Here is a 20,593-nt window from a genome sequence, read left to right as displayed (position 1 = left end):
ACCCTAATAAGCAGCTGGACTCGCTACTCTGACCTTCATGGTGCTCCCCTACCTAAAGACTTTACACAGACATTACAATTCGGTTATTGATCAGCTGGGTAAAACTACACCTTACACTTGAAAGATCAGTGTTACTGATCTAAAAGAAAAGTGAGGAAAGGGGGGACAGAAGTACCAAGTCATACATTTCTAATTAGCTAACCATACACAGATTTATACATATGAAATTAGCCAACCCTAGACAGGATGAGTCAACTCTGCATATCAAGAGACTGTAGCCCAGAGAATCAGGAAGGTGTGAATAAGGACAATGACATGATGGGGCACCCACAGGATACCCCCTGGTCCTCCAAGTGTACTGAAACTGCACGTAGGCAGGAAGGATTACCTATGCTAAACCCATCCAGGGGGGCAGAAGAATGTAAGGGGGAGGGCATTCTGATACTGAAATTGACTGTATAAAAGTTGGGTGAGCCCCAGTATGTGTGTGTATTCCCAGGGTAAGGGGAAGCACCCAACTTTGCATTGTTGTAGTAATAAATGTTCTTTGTTCTCAATTTTTGTCTCGAGCAATTTCTTTAAAGGTACATTAATTCCTATTTAGTATTTCTACTAAATAGAATAATACCTAGTGTCGCCGAGAATATTCTCCCAGAATCACAGTGCGGCTTTCGCGCAAACAGAGGAACCACTGACATGGTCTTTGCCCTCAGACAGCTCCAAGAAAAGTGCAGAGAACAAAACAAAGGACTCTACATCACCTTTGTTGACCTCACCAAAGCCTTCGACACCGTGAGCAGGAGAGGGCTTTGGCAAATACTAGAGCGCATCGGATGTCCCCCAAAGTTCCTCAACATGATTATCCAACTGCACGAAAACCAACAAGGTCGGGTCAGATACAGCAATGAGCTCTCTGAACCCTTCTCCATTAACAATGGCGTGAAGCAAGGCTGTGTTCTCGCACCAACCCTCTTTTCAATCTTCTTCAGCATGATGCTGAACCAAGCCATGAAAGACCCCAACAATGAAGACGCTATTTACATCCGGTACCGCACGGATGGCAGTCTCTTCAATCTGAGGCGCCTGCAAGCTCACACCAAGACACAAGAGAAACTTGTCCGTGAACTACTCTTTGCAGATGATGCTGCTTTAGTTGCCCATTCAGAGTCAGCTCTTCAGCGCTTGACGTCCTGCTTTGCGGAAACTGCCAAAATGTTTGGCCTGGAAGTCAGCCTGAAGAAAACTGAGGTCCTCCATCAGCCAGCTCCCCACCATGACTACCAGCCCCCCCACATCTCCATCGGGCACACAAAACTCAAAACGGTCAACCAGTCTACCTATCTCGGCTGCACCATTTCATCAGATGCAAGGATCGACAATGAGATAGACAACAGACTCGCCAAGGCAAATAGCGCCTTTGGAAGACTACACAAAAGAGTCTGGAAAAACAACCAACTGAAAAACCTCACAAAGATAAGCGTATACAGAGCCGTTGTCATACCCACACTCCTGTTCGGCTCCGAATCATGGGTCCTCTACCGGCACCACCTACGGCTCCTAGAACGCTTCCACCAGCGTTGTCTCCGCTCCATCCTCAACATCCATTGGAGCGCTCACACCCCTAACGTCGAGGTACTCGAGATGGCAGAGGTCGACAGCATCGAGTCCACGCTGCTGAAGATCCAGCTGCGCTGGATGGGTCACGTCTCCAGAATGGAGGACCATCGCCTTCCCAAGATCGTATTATATGGCGAGCTCTCCACTGGCCACCGTGACAGAGGTGCACCAAAGAAAAGGTACAAGGACTGCCTAAAGAAATCTCTTGGTGCCTGCCACATTGACCACCGCCAGTGGGCTGAAAACGCCTCACACCGTGCATCTTGGCACCTCACAGTTTGGCGGGCAGCAGCCTCCTTTGAAGAAGACCGCAGAGCCCACCTCATTGACAAAAGGCAAAGGAGGAAAAACCCAACACCCAACCCCAACCAACCAATTTTCCCTTGCAACCGCTGCAATCGTGTCTGCCTGTCCCGCATCGGACTGGTCAGCCACAAACGAGCCTGCAGCTGACGTGGACTTTTTACCCCCTCCATAAATCTTCGTCCGCGAAGCCAAGCCAAAGAAACATTAATTCCTAACAACCCTCTTAGTTAATCCTCTGTTCCATTCCTTTAAATTACATCAATTCTTTAAAGAGTTTAATAAGAGTCTTTTATATGGAACATTACCAATTTTAATTATTTTAAATCAGTGGTTCTCAACCTTTTTCTTTCCACACATACCATTTTAAGTAATCCCTATGCCATTGGTGCTCTGTGATTTGTAAGGAATTGCTTAAGGTAATAGGTGAGTGGGAAGGGAAGGTTGAGAATCACTGCTCGACACCCAATTGTTACTGAAATATTTTGCTTGAGAAAAATTGTTATTGGCCCATTTCCTTTATGAAACCTGTTGGAACCAAAGGGTTAATTAATCATAGAAAATATGTAGAATATATGCTTATGTACTATTCATTTTGTATACATGAATCCAGTACTATGTAACAATTTAATATTTATCTCATGGTGAAGGGAAAGAGTAATGTAAGTAAGGGGCAGCCACAGTATGTAGCAAAGTTGGCTGATTACAGTAGGTTTAAAATTGCCTGCTCCCAAAATACAAAAGGGAGAATATGTATGAAACAATTTAGTAGGAATGTTAAGGCAAAAGAAGGTGTTGATTAGCACAGGAGACGATGGCCAGACAAGAGCAAAGAGAATCCTGACAGAGACTGTCAGAAACAAAGAGAATGGAAACTAACGCAGTAAGAAGGCTAAGACAGAAGGAGGTGTTGAGTAGAACAGAAGAATATAGCTCTGATCAAAATAACAGGATATTCTGGCCTTGAGGATTAAGATGGGAGCTCTATATCCCAGATATCTGCAGAGCAGGAAATTACTTGTGATATATCTTATGCAAGAAATCTAGCAAAGAAAGCCAACTTTTGTTCTGTATGATAATGAGATCTAGCAAAGGAAGCCAACTTTTGTTCTGTATGATAAGGTTGAGCTATATAAACTGCAGAGACTGGACAGTAGAGGTCAGTCTTGGGGAATAGCTCACTGTGCAGGTGACCTATGAACTAATGACTGAACCAGAGCTCTGTTAAGCTTTATTCTTGTGCTGTGTAATAAACTGATTGTTGAACCGAATACCTTCTCCTATCACTTCATTCAACGAGCACGCTGGACTTAGACGACACATAGACTAAATTGAGGGTAGGGTAAAGCCGGAGTCCAACAAACCGAGCACATAACAAGTCAATGAGGTACAATTAAAACAGTGATTTTCAAACTTTTTCTTTCCACCCACATACTACAGAGCATCTATTTCATAGGGAATACTTAAAGTGATTTGTGAGTGGAAAAAGGTTGAGAACCACTGCTTTAAATTGACTCGTCAATTTTTCAGGGGCTTCGCAAGAAATAACAACAGGTAGGACATTTAGGCATAGGTGCTGAAGGACACCCCACCCCCGCCCCCCCAAAAAAAGGAATTCTCCTGAACTTCACCTTGAATTGGACATTGGTCAGTTAAGGTTTTATTTGAAAATATGGAAATCACAAATTTGATACGGATTTACTTTTGAGTGATTCCATCACAATTTATCATTGCCTTCTGAATGCTTGAATGAACCCTAAAAAGATTAATTTGTTAAAATCTGCATTATTTCTCAAAAATTAATTGACCTAACCAGAGTTAACTTGCCCTTGATATGACAACTAAACTTCAGTCACTACTGGACATACATCAACAACCACGCCGGATGTAGTTGTAGATATCTCTCCGAATGAAACAGACACGAGACATTGGATAGAATAAACTATTAAATATAACAAACCCATCTCAAAATTTAATGATACAGCACAGTAACCACCCTCCCAGACCACACTCCCCTAAACACACATGACCAATTAATCTACAAACCCCATATGTCTTGAAATGTGGAAGGAAACTGGAATTCCTAGAAGAAACCCTTGGAGAGAACTTGCAAACTCCTCACAGACAATATTGAATTCAAACCCGATCACTGGCACTGTACTAACGTTGCATTACTCGCTACACTAAGCACGCTGCCCTTCATATGAATGCAATCATAAAAAATACAGAATCATGAAAATAAAACAACCGCAGAAGTGAGAATGTTATGTTTCAATAAGCTCCAATGAGTAAAGAAAGATCTGACCTGCTCAACCATTTGTCATTCATCATTCCTAGGAAACTACCCATCGAACATTTTTTTAATTACTCCAGTACAAGGATGCCCTTCCTTAGAATGAGAAGCCAAAACCATAAGCAATCTTCCAGGTTCAATCTCCACAGTTGCCTATAAACCTGCATCAAAATTGCCCTTCTCCTTGCAATTCACTTCAACATTACATTAGTCTTCCTACATGCGAATATCACGTCACCTTGCAATCTCAACCAATTTGAATAATTTACTTTTTCATTCTTTCTTCATGGTGAGTTAGTGTGTTTATTCATATAGTTAACATAAAAGTTTCAGAAATTTCAGTGGCACACCACTGATTTTCCCTCTCTCCCTCCCTCCTGAAATTCATTGAATTTGATAGTTTCCCTGATGGTGACATCTGTGGGGAATGCAACCATCTCCAGCTCCTGAAAGACTAGATTAAGGAATCAGAGCTGGAATTGGATGCACTGAGGATTATCTGGGAGGCTGCGCAAATCAAAGGTAAGATTTTTGAGCAGGTGGTTACACCCACAGTGCAAGATTAGCAGCAGATAGGTGAACACCGGGAGAGGTAAAGAGAGAAGGAATTCAGTGCAGGATGACCCTGTGGCCATTCCTCTCAACAACAAGTAGACCCCTTTGCATAATGCTGAAGGTAAAGACCTATTTTGGTAAGGCAGCAGCCAGGCAAAGGTGGTTGGCTCGAAGCCTCAGAAGGGAAGGGTGGTTTAAGTAGATTGATAATCATAAGATGACTCGATAGAGGAATGGAAAAGAGATTCTGCGTCCACAAAAATGATTCCAGAATAGCGTGTTCTCTCTCGGGTGCTTGGGTCCAGGATGTCGTAGAGCAGCTGCAAAATATTCTTCTTTTTTTAAAAAATTTTTTATTTTTCACACTATGAACCATACTGACCAAAATACATAGACATTTTTCTCTTGAATATATATAGTGTCATTTTCTCCCCTTTTTCCCCCCTCCTCCCTCCCCATTTATTCAAAGTTCAATCTATAAGATACATTAAACCCATTAAACAACGACGTCACTTAATAAAAATAAACAAGAAATTTGTGTCTTTTACTTTTACATACTGGGTCAGTTCATTTTGTTGTCTTCTCCTTCTGTCATTTTAGATGGTGGAGGTCCATGGTAGAATTTCTCTATTGTATTTCATATACGGTTCCCATATTTGTTCGAATACTGTGATGTTATTTCTTAAATTATATGTTATTTTTTCTACTGGAATACATTTATTTATTTCTATGTACCATTGTTGTATTCTCAAGTTGTCTTCTGATTTCCAGGTTGACATAATACATTTTTTTGCTACAGCTAGGGCTATCATAACAAATCTTTTTTGTGCTCCATCCAAATCGAGTCCAAGTTCTTTACTTCTTATATTACTTAGAAGGAAGATCTCTGGGTTTTTTGGTATCTTGCTTTTTGTGATTTTATTTAATATCTGGTTCAGATCTTCCCAAAACTTTCTCACATGCCCAAATTGCATGTACTGTTGTTCCTGTTTCCTTTTTACAGCGAAAACATCTGTCTGATACTGTTGGGTCCCATTTATTTAACTTTTGGGGTGCGATATATAGCCTGTGTAACCAATTATATTGTATCATGCGTAACCATATAACCATATAACCACTTACAGCACAGAACAGGCCAGTTCAGCCCTACTAGTCCATGCCGTAGCAAATCCCCACCCTCCTAGTCCCACTGACCAGCACCCGGTCCATACCCCTCTAGTCCCCTCCTATCCATGTAACGATCTAGTCTTTCCTTAAATGTAATCAATGATCCCGCCTCGACCACGTCTGCCGGAAGCTCATTCCACATCCCCACCACCCTCTGCGTAAAGAAATTTCCCCTCATGTTCCCCTTATAATTTTCCCCCTTCAATCTTAAACCATGTCCTCTAGTTTGAATCTCCCCCTTTCTTAATTGAAAAAGCCTATCCACATTTACTCTGTCTGTCCCTTTTAAAATCTTAAACACCTCTATCAAGTCCCCTCTCAATCTTCTACGCTCCAGAGAAAAAAGCCCGTCTGCACAACCTTTCCCTGTAACTCAGACCCTGAAATCCTGTCAACATTCTCGTGAACCTTCTCTGCACTCTCTCTATTTTTTTTATATCTTTCCTATAATTTGGTGACCAAAACTGTACACAGTACTCCAAATTTGGCCTCAACAATGCCTTGTGCAATTTCATCATAACCTCCCTACTCTTGAATTCAATACTCCGATTTATGAAGGCCAACATTCCAAATGCCTTCTTCACCACACCATCTACCTGAGTATCAGCCTTGAGGGTACTATTTACCATAACTCCTAAATCCCTTTGTTGCTCTGCACTCCTCAATTGTCTACCATTCAATGTATATGACCTATTTAAATTTGCCTTTCCAAAATGCAGCACCTCACATTTCTCTGCATTAAATTCCATCAGCCATTTCTCAGCCCACACCTCCAGCCTTCCTAAATCACCTTTTAATCTACGGTAATCTACCTCACTGTCCACAACACCACCAATCTTTGTGTCATCCGCAAACTTGCTTATCCAATTCTCTACCCCTACATCCAGATCGTTAATATATATAACAAATAATAGTGGACCCAGGACCGAACCCTGAGGAACTCCACTAGTCACCGGCCTCCAATTGGACAAACAATTTTCTACCACTACTCTCTGACACCTTCCATCCAACCACTGCTGAATCCATTTCACTACCTCCTTATTTATACCTAATGCCTCCACCTTTTTTTCCTAACCTCCTGTGGGGAACTTTGTCAAAAGCTTTACTAAAGTCCAAATAGACAACATCCACAGCTTTCCCTTCATCAACCTTTTTTGTAACCCCCTCGAAGAACTCAATCAGGTTTGTCAAGCATGATCTACCCCTGACAAAACCATGCTGATTACTCCCTATCAATCCTTGTACCTCCAAAAATTTGTAAATAGCATCCCTCAGAACACTTTCCATCAACTTGCCCACCATAGATGTCAGACTTACAGGCCTATAATTCCCAGGTTTGCATTTGGACCCTTTCTTAAACAGAGGAACCACATGCGCCACCCTCCAATCCTTTGGTACCACCCCCGTGGCCAGTGACATCCTAAATATCTCTGTTAATGGCCCCACTAACTGTCCACTAGCCTCCCTGAGTGTCCTAGGGAATATTTTGTCCGGTCCGGGAGATTTATCCACCTTTATCTTTTTTAACACAGCCATCACTACCTCCTCGGTTATCCTTATATGCTTCATGACATCCCCACTATTTTTCTTTACTTCAACTGGTTCAAGATTTTTTCCCTAGTGAATACCGAGGCAAAGAAATCATTTAAAATTTCTCCCATTTCCGCAGACTTCTCACTCAGCCTACCCTCGCTATCTACAAGGGGTCCAATTTTATCTCTCACTAATCTTTTACTTTTAATGTACTTATAGAAACCCTTTGGATTTATTTCTACTCTGTCAGCCAAAGCCTCTTCATGCCTTTTTTTGGCCTTTCTAATTTCTTTCTTAAGATTCCTTCTACACTCCTTGTAGTCCTCCTTCAACTTCTCAGCTCCCTGCTCTTTATACCTCTTGTACACCTCCCTTTTTCTCCTAACCAAATTTCCAATATTCCTCGAAAACCAAGCCTCCCTATGACTTCCAGCCTTTCCTTTGATCCAGACTGGGACATAACTACTCTGTACCCTCAAAATTTCTTTTTTGAATATCCTCCATTTTTCATTAACATCCTTACCTGAAAATATCCTGTCCCACTCAATATTCCCCAAATCCCTTCTTATTCCTACGAAATTTGCTCTTTTCCAATCCAGATCCTCAACTTTAGGCCTCTCCTTGCTCTTCCTTAAAACTACCCTAAAACTAACAGAATTATGGTCACTAGACCCAATTGGTTCTCCAACATTAATGTCCGCTACCTGACCTAGCTCGTTCCCTAACAGGAGATCCAGTATTACACCATCCCGAGTCGGTTCTTCTACTAACTGATTTAGAAAACAATCCTGAACACATTTAACGAACTCCAGCCCATCCAGCCCTCTAACCGTATGGGTATCCCAATCAATGTGTGGAAAGTTAAAATCTCCCATGATCACTACCCTATGATTTTCACACATATACGTTATCTCCCTACAAATTTGTTCCTCTAATTTCCTTGGCCCATTTGGTGGTCTGTAATACACCCCTATTAGCACCCTCTTGCCTCCTCCACCCCTCAATTCCACCCAAACAGCCTCACTGGTCGATCCCTCCATACCATCCTGCCACCTCACGGCAGTAATGTCCTCCCTAACAAGCAGAGCAACTCCTCCTCCTTTTTTACCCCCTGATCTAAAATAACATCTAAAACAAATGTATCCCGAGGGTTTATTGTATTTCTCATAGATCCGGAGCATAGCTTTTCCCATGTTTCATTCTTTATCTTTATGTTTAGATCTTGTTCCCATTTTTGTTTAGGTTTACAGTTTGTTTCCTCGTTCTCCTTTTCTTGCAGTTTGATGTACATGTTTGTTATAATTTTTTAATTATCATTGTGTCTGTAATCACATATTCAAAATTGCTTCCTTCTGGTAACCTCACATTGTTTCCCAATTTGTCCTTCAAGTAGGTTTTCAGTTGGTGGTATGCAAACATTGTATCATGAGTGATATTATATTTGTCCTTCATTTGAATACTCTTAAAGGGAAGAGTGAGCAGCTAGAGGTCGTGGTACATATTGGTATAAAATGACAAAGGCAGAAGTGGGGCAAAGGTACTGCAAAGTCAGTTTAGGGAGTTAGGAAAGAGGCCAAAGAGCAGGACCTGCAAGGTGGTCGTCTCTGGATTACTCTCAGTGCCACAAGCTAGGAAAGATCAGAACAGAAAAAGAATGCAAACTAATGAGTGGCTGAGAAGATGGTACAGGGGGCAGGATTTCAAGTTCTTGCATCATTGGAACCTATTCTGGGGCAGGGGTGACCTGTGCAAATCGAACAGTTGCACCTCAACTAGAGGAAAACCAATATCTTGGCAGGGAAGTTTGCTAATGCTGTTGGGGTGGGGTTAAACTAGATTCACAGTGGGGTGGGAACAAAGGAAGGGAGTAAGTGTGAAAGTACTGGAAGATAGGCCAAAAAAAAGACAATAAATACATGGCTAAAGATTTAATATTTAAATGCACACTGCACAAAAAATTAAGTGGATAACCTAACAGGCAAGGAGATAGCAGAGGTGTTAAATGAGCATTATGCATGATCCTTCTCTGTGGAAGACATTAGCAGTGTGCTGTCCATCCAAGGGTATCAAGGAAGGGAAGAGTGTTCAGTTGCTATTTCAAGAGAGAACATGCTCCGAAAGCTGAATGGTCCAAGGGTATAGTTCTCCAGGGTCAGATGGATTGTACCCTCGGGTTCTGAAAGAAGTAGCTGTAGAGACTGTGGAGACACTGGTAAATACCTTTCAGGAATCAAGATTTTGGCACAGTTCCTGAGAACTGGAAAATCATAATTGTCACCCTACTATGCAAGAGTGGCGGGGGGGGGGGGCAGCAGAAATAAAATTATAGACCGGTTAGCCTGACATCAGTGTTTTGGAAGATGTTGGAGTTGATTATTAAGGAGGAGGTTATGGGCCTTTGACAAGGTGCCACGCATGGGAGTACTAAAAGGCCAACATACTAGCATGGGTAGAGCATTGACTGATTGGTAGGAAGCAGAGAATCCTAATAGAGGGATCATATTTTGGTTGGCTGCCAGTTGCTAGTGGTGTTCCACAGGTGTCAGTGTTGGGGCCACTTCCTTTTATGTTATTTATAAATGATTTGGATTATAGAATAAATGACCTTGTGGCCAAGCTTGCAGTTGATACAAAAGGTAGGTTGAGGAGTAGACAGTGTTGAGGAAACAGGGAGGCTGCAGATTATGAGATTATGAGACTGGGCAGAGAAGTGGAAAATGAAATACAATGTCATAAAGTGTCCATTTGTGCACTTTGGTAGGAGAAATAAATAGGCAGATTATTTTCTAAATGGGGAGAAAATTGAAAATACCTAGATGCAAAGGGACCTGGGAGTCCTCATGTAGGATACCCTGAAGGTAAACTTGCATGTTGAGTCAGTGAAGAAGGTAAATGCAATGCTGGCATCATTTCAAGAGGAATGGAATACAAGGGGAGGGATTTTGAGGTTTTATGGGGCATTGGTGAGACCCCACTTGGAGTCTTGTGAGCAGTTTTAGGCTCCTCATTTAAGAAAAGATGATCTGACATTAGAGAAGGTTCAGAGGTTTACAAGGATGATTCCGGGAATGAATAGGTCATCGTATGATTTGCATTTGCTGGCTCTTGGCCTGTACGCGTTGGAATTTCAGAGAATGGGGTGGATATCATCATAACATTTTGAACAATGAAAAGCACGGACAGACTAAATGTAAAGGTTGTTTCCCCATGGTGGGAGACTCGAAGACAAGAGGGCATAACTTCAGCATTGAAGGGCGTTTGCTGAGAACAGAGGAATTTCTTTAGCCAGACGGTGGTGAATCTATGGAATCTGTTGCCACAGGCAGTTGTGAAGGCCAAATCATTGGGTGTAAGGTGGAGAATGATAAGTTCTTGATTAGCCAGGATATCAAAGGATATGAGCCAGGCAATGGGGCTGAGTAAGAAAATAGATCAGCTCATAATTGAATTATGGGGCAGACTGGATGGGCTGAATAGCCTATTTCTGCTCCTATGTCTTATAAAGTAACCTTTGATCTGGCATCATATTGAATGCCTTCTGTACGCTGTATGTCACCTATTGCTTTTACTTTATTCAACCTGGTCATGACATCAATACCCCAGCTCATTTGTCCAACTTCATTTCCTTTAATAAAACCATACTGATTTTGCACAGTTAACATGATTTTCAAAAATGTCTTGCTATCCTCAATAACGTGTTTGGTTAAATGGCTTAATCTATCCCATTATCTATTTTTTTTTCTTAAATCGTGGTGTTCAGAGTTGCAGTTCTCCAATCTTTGGGAATCTCACTGGAACGGAAGGAATTTTGAAATATTCCAACCACTTTCCTCGAAACATTTGTTTCAAGACCTCCAGTAAAAAGACAATTAAGCATCATGTTTGAGGAGATTTGTTACATCACTAAAGCAAATTTCTCCAGGTGTACCATGGAGAGCGTTCTGACTGGACCCATCACTGTTTGGTATGGAGGCGCCAATGCACAAGACAGGAAAAGGCTACAGAAAGTTGTGAATTCAGCCAACACAATCTTGGGCATCAGTCTTCACTCCATCAAGGACATCTATAAAAGGTGGTGTCTTAAAAAAGCAGCCTCTATCCTCAAAGGACCCCCACCCAGGCTATGCTCTCTTCTCACTGCTACCATCAGACGAGCACCCAGTGGCACAAGGACGGTTTCTTCCCTTGTGCCAGAGTTCTGAGTGGTCAGTGAACCACAGATACTACCTGACTTCATCCCATTTTTGAAATGTAATTTATAGAAGTATTTTCAATGTGACGCTGCTGCAAAACAATGAATTTCATGACATGTTCATGACAATAAATTCTAATTCTGAGGTTCATCTCCCATTTGCAGCTTGATTATCTGATCATAACAAAGCGGATACAATGGGTTTATCCTGAGTCTTGTCATTGGGTGCTTTTTAGCTTATTTTATCACAAAGACTAACCCAAAATAATTACCCAAAATCTTTGTCATCAAGTCTTCACTCTCATCCTCAAAAGGGCCATTTACAATAACTCTTCCTTCTTTTGTTTATCTGTTGAAATTGTTACTATTTTTATATGTTAATGCTTGTACTCTGTCTTCTTGCTATCATTTTTGTGATCTGCTGATGGTTTTTAAAGCAGTTTAAAAGCATGGGGCAGCACTGTTGGGATAGCGGTTAGCGCAACACCTTTACAGCGCCAGCAATTGGGACCAGACGGGGTTCAAATCCCGCGCTGTTTGAAAGTCTTCCCCGTGTCTGTGTGGGTTTTCTCCAGGAGCTTCGGTTTCCTCTCACTGTTCAAAATGTACTAGGAGTGTAGGTTAATTGGGCAGCACAGACTCGTAGGCCAAAATGGCTTGTTACCATGCTGTATCTATAAAAAAATTTCCCAAACTACTTTGCCTTCCATCTGAGAAAGAAACACCGAGTCTGCTTTATCAACTGATATATAAATCTTGCAATTCCGACACAATCATTTGGTTTTCATTGCATTCTCTAGCTCCTCTATCTTTCATGTATACAAAAAAAAATCAAAACTCTATGCAATGTGGTCTAACCAAGTTTCAGTGGAGGTCTAATAGAACATTATTTTTTGTGGAGTCATTCAGCACAAAAACAGGCTCTTTGGCCACCACTTCAATGTTCAACGTCAAAGAGTCATCTATGGTAATATTACATTAGTCCCTTCCTTCCTTCCTCCCTCACTTGCATATCAATATCCCCTCCCAACCACCTACACAAGAGTGCTAATCTATAGTAGCCAATTCACCTACAACCAAAACATCTTTGGCATAGGTTAACAAACTGCATCACACAAGAGACACAAACAGGTTGGAGTACTGCCTCAAAGTGTTCAACTGCCCAGTCGTGATGTGTTAAGTGGCCTGTTAAAGGAGCTGACAAGTTTTTAAACTAAAATCTTGCAACTTTGTGTCTATGTCTATGATGGCAATGCCTGTGCTCTGCACCTGCCACAAGGGGTTGCAAACCCAGGGGAACAGCAGACCAGTGCAAGGCACCAGAAACAGTGAGAACACCGCACCATTCCCCCTCCCTGAGCTGAAAAGGAGAACCAGAGATGACCCTACAGAATGACCAGAAAGGGGCTCAGCGGCTGAGGGATCCACACAGGCTGTGGGCGACTTGTGATCAAGGGAGCAGCAGGAAACTGGCTCATTGGAACCATATATCGGTTCCTGGATTCAAGAGGGTGCTGAAGGAAAGAAGAGCTTGCAAGGGCCTGGGCACTGAAGGCTTCCTGTTCGTGTCGGAGGTTTGGATCTGGAGCTCGGGTTGCCGATGAATCAAACAAGAGTCTGTGCAGCTATAGAGACTGAAGGAGCACTGGAGGCAAAAGAAGTCTCTTCATTCACTTTCTCTCCTACTCTAAGGGACACAGGATGACACTAATGGTGACTCTTTGCCTTAAATGTTCTGCACTATTACATCTTGATTGTAATAGTAATCTTGATTGTTTTCTTGGAGAACATGTGAACTCCACAGACAGTACTGAAGGTAAGGATTGAAATCAGTCATGTTAACAGCTTTGCAGGTAATGCCCAACGTTTAATTTTGACCCTGTCAAACTAAGTCTTAGACCTTAGTTGGTTTTGTTATCACCTTTGGCATGGTGTTTAATGATGGGTATGTTTGTATGCCAAAGTTTCTTTGTTCTTCTGCTTAAGTAAAACTTACACCTTGTTCATATTGAAATACTCTAGCTTATAATTATCTATGTTGAGCTTCACCAGCCAAATATGTTCCCATTTTGCATCTTGTTTAATGAATTTCCCTTTACATTTTTGATTTCCCAAGTCTCAATTATTTAAATAAATTGTGTCCAGCAGTGGTCCCAGCACAATCTTATCGACCACTCTCCAGTTTGTTCTAATCCAAGCATCCATCCACTATTTGCTTCCTGTCCTGAAACCAGCTACCAATATAATTTGCTATTTGTTCCCTAATCTTGCATTCTCTGATCACATTTATTACTCTAGTACAGGTACTTTATTAAAAGGCTTTGAAAATCACAATCGATTACATCGACTAAACCATCAACTCACTTGGTAACCCCTCAGAAAAATTAATAAAGTTGGTCAAGCAAGGTTTTCATTTTTAAGATACAGACTGAATATTCATCATTATACTAAAGTTCTCTAGATGTTCTTCCATTTTATCCCTCAGTAAAGTGCCCAGAATATCAACTCATTGTGTCATCTGGACTTCCAGAAGGAACACTTTTTACAGTACACAAACATTGCAACCTATTTAAAAATAAAGCATTCAAACAAGGTGGTTTTAGTGGTCTGAAAATAAACCAAGCAATTAAAATTCCAATACAATAATATCAAAACAGTACAAACCTGGAAGTTCTTGATATTGCTGATGGTTTTGACTGATGTTCCATCAACAAATGGAGACCTCCCGTAAATCATTTCATAAGCAATTACTCCCAGGGACCACCAGTCACACTCCACACCGTATGAGGGACATCCATCTCCGTTCATCACAGTCAATACTTCAGGAGCCAGGAAATCTGGTGTGCCAACTGGTAGTTTTGAGCTCACCTGTTAAAGATGCAAAGAAAAATGTTCACATTCAAAAAAAATACACTGTACTTATAGTCTTGTAATGAGGCAAGCAATAATCTTACACTATTCATAATTGTAAATTTTGTCTATAGAGTTCCAGACTGAGAGTCGTATAGCATGAAAACAGATTAATCGGCCCATATTGTCCACACCAAAGGTAGTTGGTTTATAATGAAGTTTTTTTTTAAACTAAAATTGGGTAATGACAAGGACACTAAACAAGTTTGGCATGTGACACCAGAATGGTATTTTCCCTTTAAAAAAAGATAGAAATACCCAAATCACAAAATCTGGGTCAGTCACCAATAGCTTTAGTGTGCAGTGATGAAAAGGCAAATTTAATTTGGATAATACATGCAAGTTATTTTAACATTAAAACTACACCTCAACAATCAATTTCAGACCACCATCCTTGAAATTTCAGACCGAGTTTATTAACACTTCCCCAATGCCAAAGATTTAAATTGCAAGAATAGAATTACTGCAGATACCCCTCTGCTGCTCTTATGAACCTGTGCATTGACCTCTGACCCAATGCTCGACAGCAGCCACACCACACTGTGATGCAGTCGGCCATGAAACTCTCAGTAGAGCTCCTGTAGAAAGCTGACATGATGGTGGCCTTGTCCACTTCCATTTGCTCAGGAAGTGCAGTCTCTGATGCATCTTCCTGACAGGTGAGGAGATAGTATGTCCATGACAGGTCATTAGTTTAGTGAATCCAAGGAGCCTGGTGCCCTCTCTACTAAGGTGATATTGATGTGTAGTGGAGGGTCATTCCTGGTCCTTCTGAAGTCCATGATCATCTCCTTCGTCTTGTCCACGTGGAGACTTGGATTGTTCCTCTCGCACCATATCATGAGATTTTTCACCTCTTCTCTGTAGTGCGACACATCGTTGTTGCTGATGAGGCCGACGACTGTTTCATCTGCAAACTTGCTGGCCCTGTTGGAGCTGGATCTGGCAATACAGTCGTGGGTCAGTAGCATGACTAGGAGCCGGCTGAGCAAAGAGCACTGAAGTGCGCTAGTGTTCAGCGTGACGGTACTCAACGTTCTGCTACTGATCCAGACAGACTGTTGTCTTTACATTAGGAAGTTCAGAATGCAGTTTCAAGAGAGGGGTGTTGAGTCCCAGTGAGGACAGCTTCTCCACCAGCCTCTGGGGAATGATCGTATTAAATGCCAAACTGAAGTCAATGAATAGCAATCTTGTGTAGGAGGTGACTTTTTCTGGGTGAGTCAGGACAGAGTGAAGGAACAAGGCTACAGTACGGCATCATCTGTTGAACAGTTTCTTCCAAAGTGAAATAGGCCCAGTGTTTCTGAGCTTTGATCCGCTCCATCTCCAGATGCTCAAAGCATTTCATAATCATAGTGGTCAGTGCCACAGGGTGATAATCATTGAGGCTTGTTATTGTTGCCCTCTTGGGTACCAGGATAATGGTGGCCGTCTTGAACCCTGCGGAAACAACAGACTGTTGCAGTGAGGTGTTGGTGTCTGTGAAGACCTCTGTCAATTGGTCTGTGCAGTCTTTCAGTACCTGACCAGGAACGATGTTTGGTCCCGCTGCCTTGTGTGAGACCAGCTTGGATAGGGTTCTCCTCACCTTGGCTGCAGCTATTCAGGGGAGCTTCATCTGGGGGACACAGAGCCTTCTTAGGCTTCATCCTATTCTTATCAAACAATGCATAGAAGATATTCAGTCCGTCCAGAATGGAGGTGTCATTGTCTTTAACTTGCAAGGTTGACTTGTGATCTATGATAGTCTTGATCCCTTGCCACATGCACCTAGGGTCGCCAGTGGATCTTCGGTGTGTACGCATATTTTACCTCTGGATTGCACAGGAGAGTTCAGCCCTGACTCATCTTAGTGTCATCCTGTCCCCAGTCCTGAAGGCAACATGAGCTCTGAGAAGTGCCCAGACCTCTGCATCCAACCGTGGTTTCTGGTTAGCCCTGGTTGTGAAGCATTTGTCTCAGTGACATCCTCAATGCACTTACTGACGTTGCCAGTCACTGAGCTTGTGCACTCTTCAATGTTTATATGACCTTTGTATATAGCCACCTCCCTGAAACAGCTCCAACCCATGGTCTCAAAGCAGTCTTGTGGCACTGGTGTGCCTCCCACTGGCTATACCCCAGTCTCTCTGCAAACTGACCTAGTTTCCTTTGCCAGTGGTCTGTATGCTGGGGCTACCAAGACTGATATGTGATCAGAGTAATCAAGGTAGGGCCAATAGGCAGCTTGTACACACCAGGGATATTGGTGTACACCAGATCCAAGGTGTTCTCTCCTCTGGTGGCAAAGTTGACATGCTGTTGAAACCATGTAGTAGAACAATTTTTAAGATGATGTGATTGTCAGCTGCGATCATGGCACTGTCAGGGTGGGTCGTTTGGGCTTTGCATACGGCACTGTAAAGCTCCTTCATGGTTTCACCCTCATTCATCGATGGCGGAGCATAGATTGCAGCAATCAGCGTGGCCCTGGGCAGGTAGAAGGGTCTGCATTTCACCATCAGATACTCTTAACTCTGCTGAGCATAAGATCTTTACAACAGAGACATTTATGCACCAAATTATGTCCATGTGCAGTCCCACTCCTCGTGTCTTACCAGAACCAGCAGTGACTCTGTCTGGACTGAATAATACAAGGCCATCCAGCTGATTTGCTGATTCTAAAATGGAGTCCTGGAGCCACATTTCTGGTATAACCAGAACACAGTACCCCTGCATTTCTCTCTGGTTTAAGATGCAACCTCAGGTAGCATCTTTTCCAGCGATCTTACATTTGAAGGGCTTAACTCTCAGTCTAACCCTAATGCCAGCCAATTTTCCCATGCTTCTGCCTTCTCCAACAGTTCTTTTGATGGCCTCCCACTCATCTCCCGTGATCCACTCTGTAATTTGCTGCAGTCTGATTTCCCTGCTTTAGTAGGTTAAAACCGCTCAGAATCTTACCGATCCAATCTGCTCATTTGAAAGTCTGCTTCGAGTTTCTTATTTTGACAAGTGTTTCACGATCGTAGACAGTAGGCGGTGGATTGGGGTTTCCACCTTTGTGAGGAGTCAAAGACTTGCCTTTAGCAGAAATAGCCAGAAAGAGAGAAGCAAGAGAGTTTTCCCCCCCCCCCACCCCCAGAGTTACTGAGTGTCTGTGGATTCGCCTCCAATGCTCCCACAGCCTCCACAGCCTTCAGTCCAAACCATGAGCAACCCAAGCACCAGGTGCACATCGCTGACATGATCAGGAAACCTTCGGCACTCTCTCATGTCCCAGTTCCAATACTTCATACTCCTTCAGTCAGTTTCCAGCAGACCACAACCTTGTGCAAGTCCTTTGACCGTTGTCGCCAGCAGCCTGCATAGGTTCCTTGGCTCCTGTCACTAGCAGCCCACTGCCTATGTGTTCTTCAGCATAGTGCCCCTCACTGGTCCACTACCAAGGTCACCGTCCCATGGTCTTCTCTTCTGCTTTTCCTTGTCAAATGGGTGTAGGAGGGTGGTGAGATTAGTCTCCTCATTTATTGGTGTCCTGCATGAGTCCTCCATTTCCCCAGAGTCTGCAACCCCTCGTGGCCACTGCTAATCATAGATATTGCCATCTTAGGCCCAAACCTCACGGTCGTATGATTTTAAACCACCATCAGCTCCTTTAATAGGTCATTTAAAGCCTGTACAAAGCCTATGGCAATTGGACTGGGGAGTTGGCCCTGCGGAGGAGCACTGAGACTTCTCTTCCTGCAGGTGCACACCAGTGCTGCCGCTACAGCAGCACCGTCATTTTTTCCCTCCAGTACTTTTGTGTATTTACTACAATTACAACATCTGCAGACTTTCTTGTCTGACTTGAAGGAGGAAGCCAGCCATTCCAATGGCCAAACAATCATTCTATCGGATCTAAAAATCAAAAGGATAAGTTGAAAAATGAAAACCCTATCTTGCGTGCTGTCTTCCATTCTCCCTACTAACATTAGCAGAAAATTAGAATCTTTAAATTAAATATATTCCATCTCAGAATTATTCAAAGGATTTGCAGTTCTAATTTGCACTCCATAGGAACACAATATTTTTATGAATTTTGAAATGCAAAAATATGAATATAATCTAGAGCCAAATTAGAAATCACTTTGCAGAACCAACATTAAAAAAAATACGTTAAATTAGACAAAGTAGTGATTGTTGCTTTACCCAGGATTATTGTGTAGTTGAACGATGGGCATGAAAGAGGTAAGGGAACAGGCTACTGTGGTTTGGAAAAGTACCCTGAGCAGTGGAGTGAATGTTGGGGGAGATGCAAGAGTAAATAAGGAAATTAGGGGGTTAATAGTTGAAAATGAGTGCTGAAAGCTGCATTTGTACAGCTTTCAATGGTCACAATGTCCCCTCAAGGTAGATTAGAGGCATAACTATGCAGATCCCCTCCATTCAGTTTAGTGACTTTAATTGAGGTTAGGGCTAGCAGAGCTAGCAGAGTGCCAGTGACCTAGGTTCAAATCTGGGACGGTCTGCAAGAACTTGGCTTGGGTGCTTCAGTTTCATCCCACCCTCTAAAGACATTCAGGGTTGGAAGACTGATCGGGTGCAATTGGATGACGTGGGTTCAAGTGGCCAGAAATGGCTTCTGCTATATTATAAATATAATATCTTTGCTATTACACTGCCCCCACGCAGCCTAGCATTTGGTTGAGCAACAGAACCTCATTTTTCAGCTGGGCTTTTTGTAGCCTGTTTACGAGTCAATTTCAGTTTACGAGTCAGGTGGGTTTTGATGAAAAATCCATCAACTCTTGATTTCTTTTGTTCTGCACAACGCTGCAGAAGTTGCTAAGTATTTCCAACATTCTCATTCATTTTATATTTCTAGCTACTGCTGTTTTACCACTGCTCATCACCTCTCCCCTGTTTCCGTCTATTTCCTCCAAATCGATCAGCTGCAACCAACTTTCACCTGCTCTCATCTGGGCATCACCCTATTTTGGGTCATTCAATCTTTTGGTCTTCACTTTATTGGACATTCTCTTAGTTTCCTCATTCTACCCACTTTTTTGCAACTTAAAACCAGTTCAATTTTAAATTCTACTTGTTCCCAACTTGAGGTATCAATGCCGTTTCTCTTCACAAATTCTGCTTGAACTTCAAATTTTGTGTTTTCCTTCACCGAAGCTTTACTACTCCTGGTCCTTATCGTACCATTTTGTTTGCTGTCAGTTTGGCCGCCGATCCAAAATCTGCCAGTTTAATGTGTCCCGTTCGGTCAATAAGAATATTCTCAGGTTTGATATCTCTGGGAGACAAAAAATAATAATAATTCTTTTAAATAACAATACCATTACACTACAATGTAATTTAATTATTACTATTATTAATGAAAAATTTTAGAGTTACACACAAGTGTCAGGAAAAGTTATTGATAATATTCTCATGAGTCAACAGATTGTCATTCAAGACACAGTCTAGCATTTGACCATACAAGCACATTAAAACAAAACAGGAATAGGAATAGCCACATAACTTCGCTCCACTTTGGCAGCATAGTCCTTACATTTAACATTGATAATTGTAGGAAACAAATTTACATAGTAGACAGTGATGTGAAATGCAATATAAAATTAACATACTACCATTTTGAAGTGTAGAAATTCTAAGTAGTCTTATATTAGAGACAAAGAGGGAAATAATATTTGTAACTGATTTCTTTTTAAAATATTTTTATTGGTGTTTATATCATACATTATAAAATCTTAAATAGTACAATTATATTATATATTCAAAAGGAAAAAAGAAATTACTGTGTTTCAAAAAAGCTTTTCGTGATTAAAAAAATCCAGAGCACATTCTTTAGCCCCTTTTCAACTAGCACTCTCTCAGGAGTTAACTGGGACAGGTTCCAGTGAAAAAGGAACACTGTCCGAATGCCAGCGTCAAATGACAATATTTCGCTACCCCAGGAAATGTACAACAGTTACCTGGAAATCTGACTCCCAACTAAGCACAGTGCAATGGAACTTGGAGAGGTGTTCCCCTGGAGAAATTTA

The 20,593-nt window shown here is 42.0% G+C and overlaps 1 protein-coding gene across 12 annotated transcripts in view; it reads right to left on the bottom strand.

The window, feature by feature from the left end:
- The window catches only part of LOC138761402 (citron Rho-interacting kinase-like), a 366,961-nt gene that overhangs the window by 296,881 nt on the left and 49,487 nt on the right, over positions 1-20,593 (bottom strand). For all 12 annotated transcript variants that reach the window (XM_069933435.1, XM_069933436.1, XM_069933438.1 and 9 more), the window contains exons 7-8: positions 19,749-19,842; positions 14,325-14,528 (exon numbers count right to left, since the gene is read on the bottom strand). In XM_069933435.1, the coding sequence (XP_069789536.1) occupies positions 14,325-14,528; positions 19,749-19,842 (298 nt within the window). The remainder of the gene's footprint in view (positions 1-14,324; positions 14,529-19,748; positions 19,843-20,593) is intronic.

The sequence above is a fragment of the Narcine bancroftii genome, chromosome 4 (assembly GCF_036971445.1).
Source record: "Narcine bancroftii isolate sNarBan1 chromosome 4, sNarBan1.hap1, whole genome shotgun sequence".
NCBI lineage: Eukaryota > Metazoa > Chordata > Chondrichthyes > Torpediniformes > Narcinidae > Narcine > Narcine bancroftii.
The sequence above is the reverse complement of the archived record's forward strand: the minus strand, read 5'-3'. Positions and strand labels throughout refer to the sequence as shown.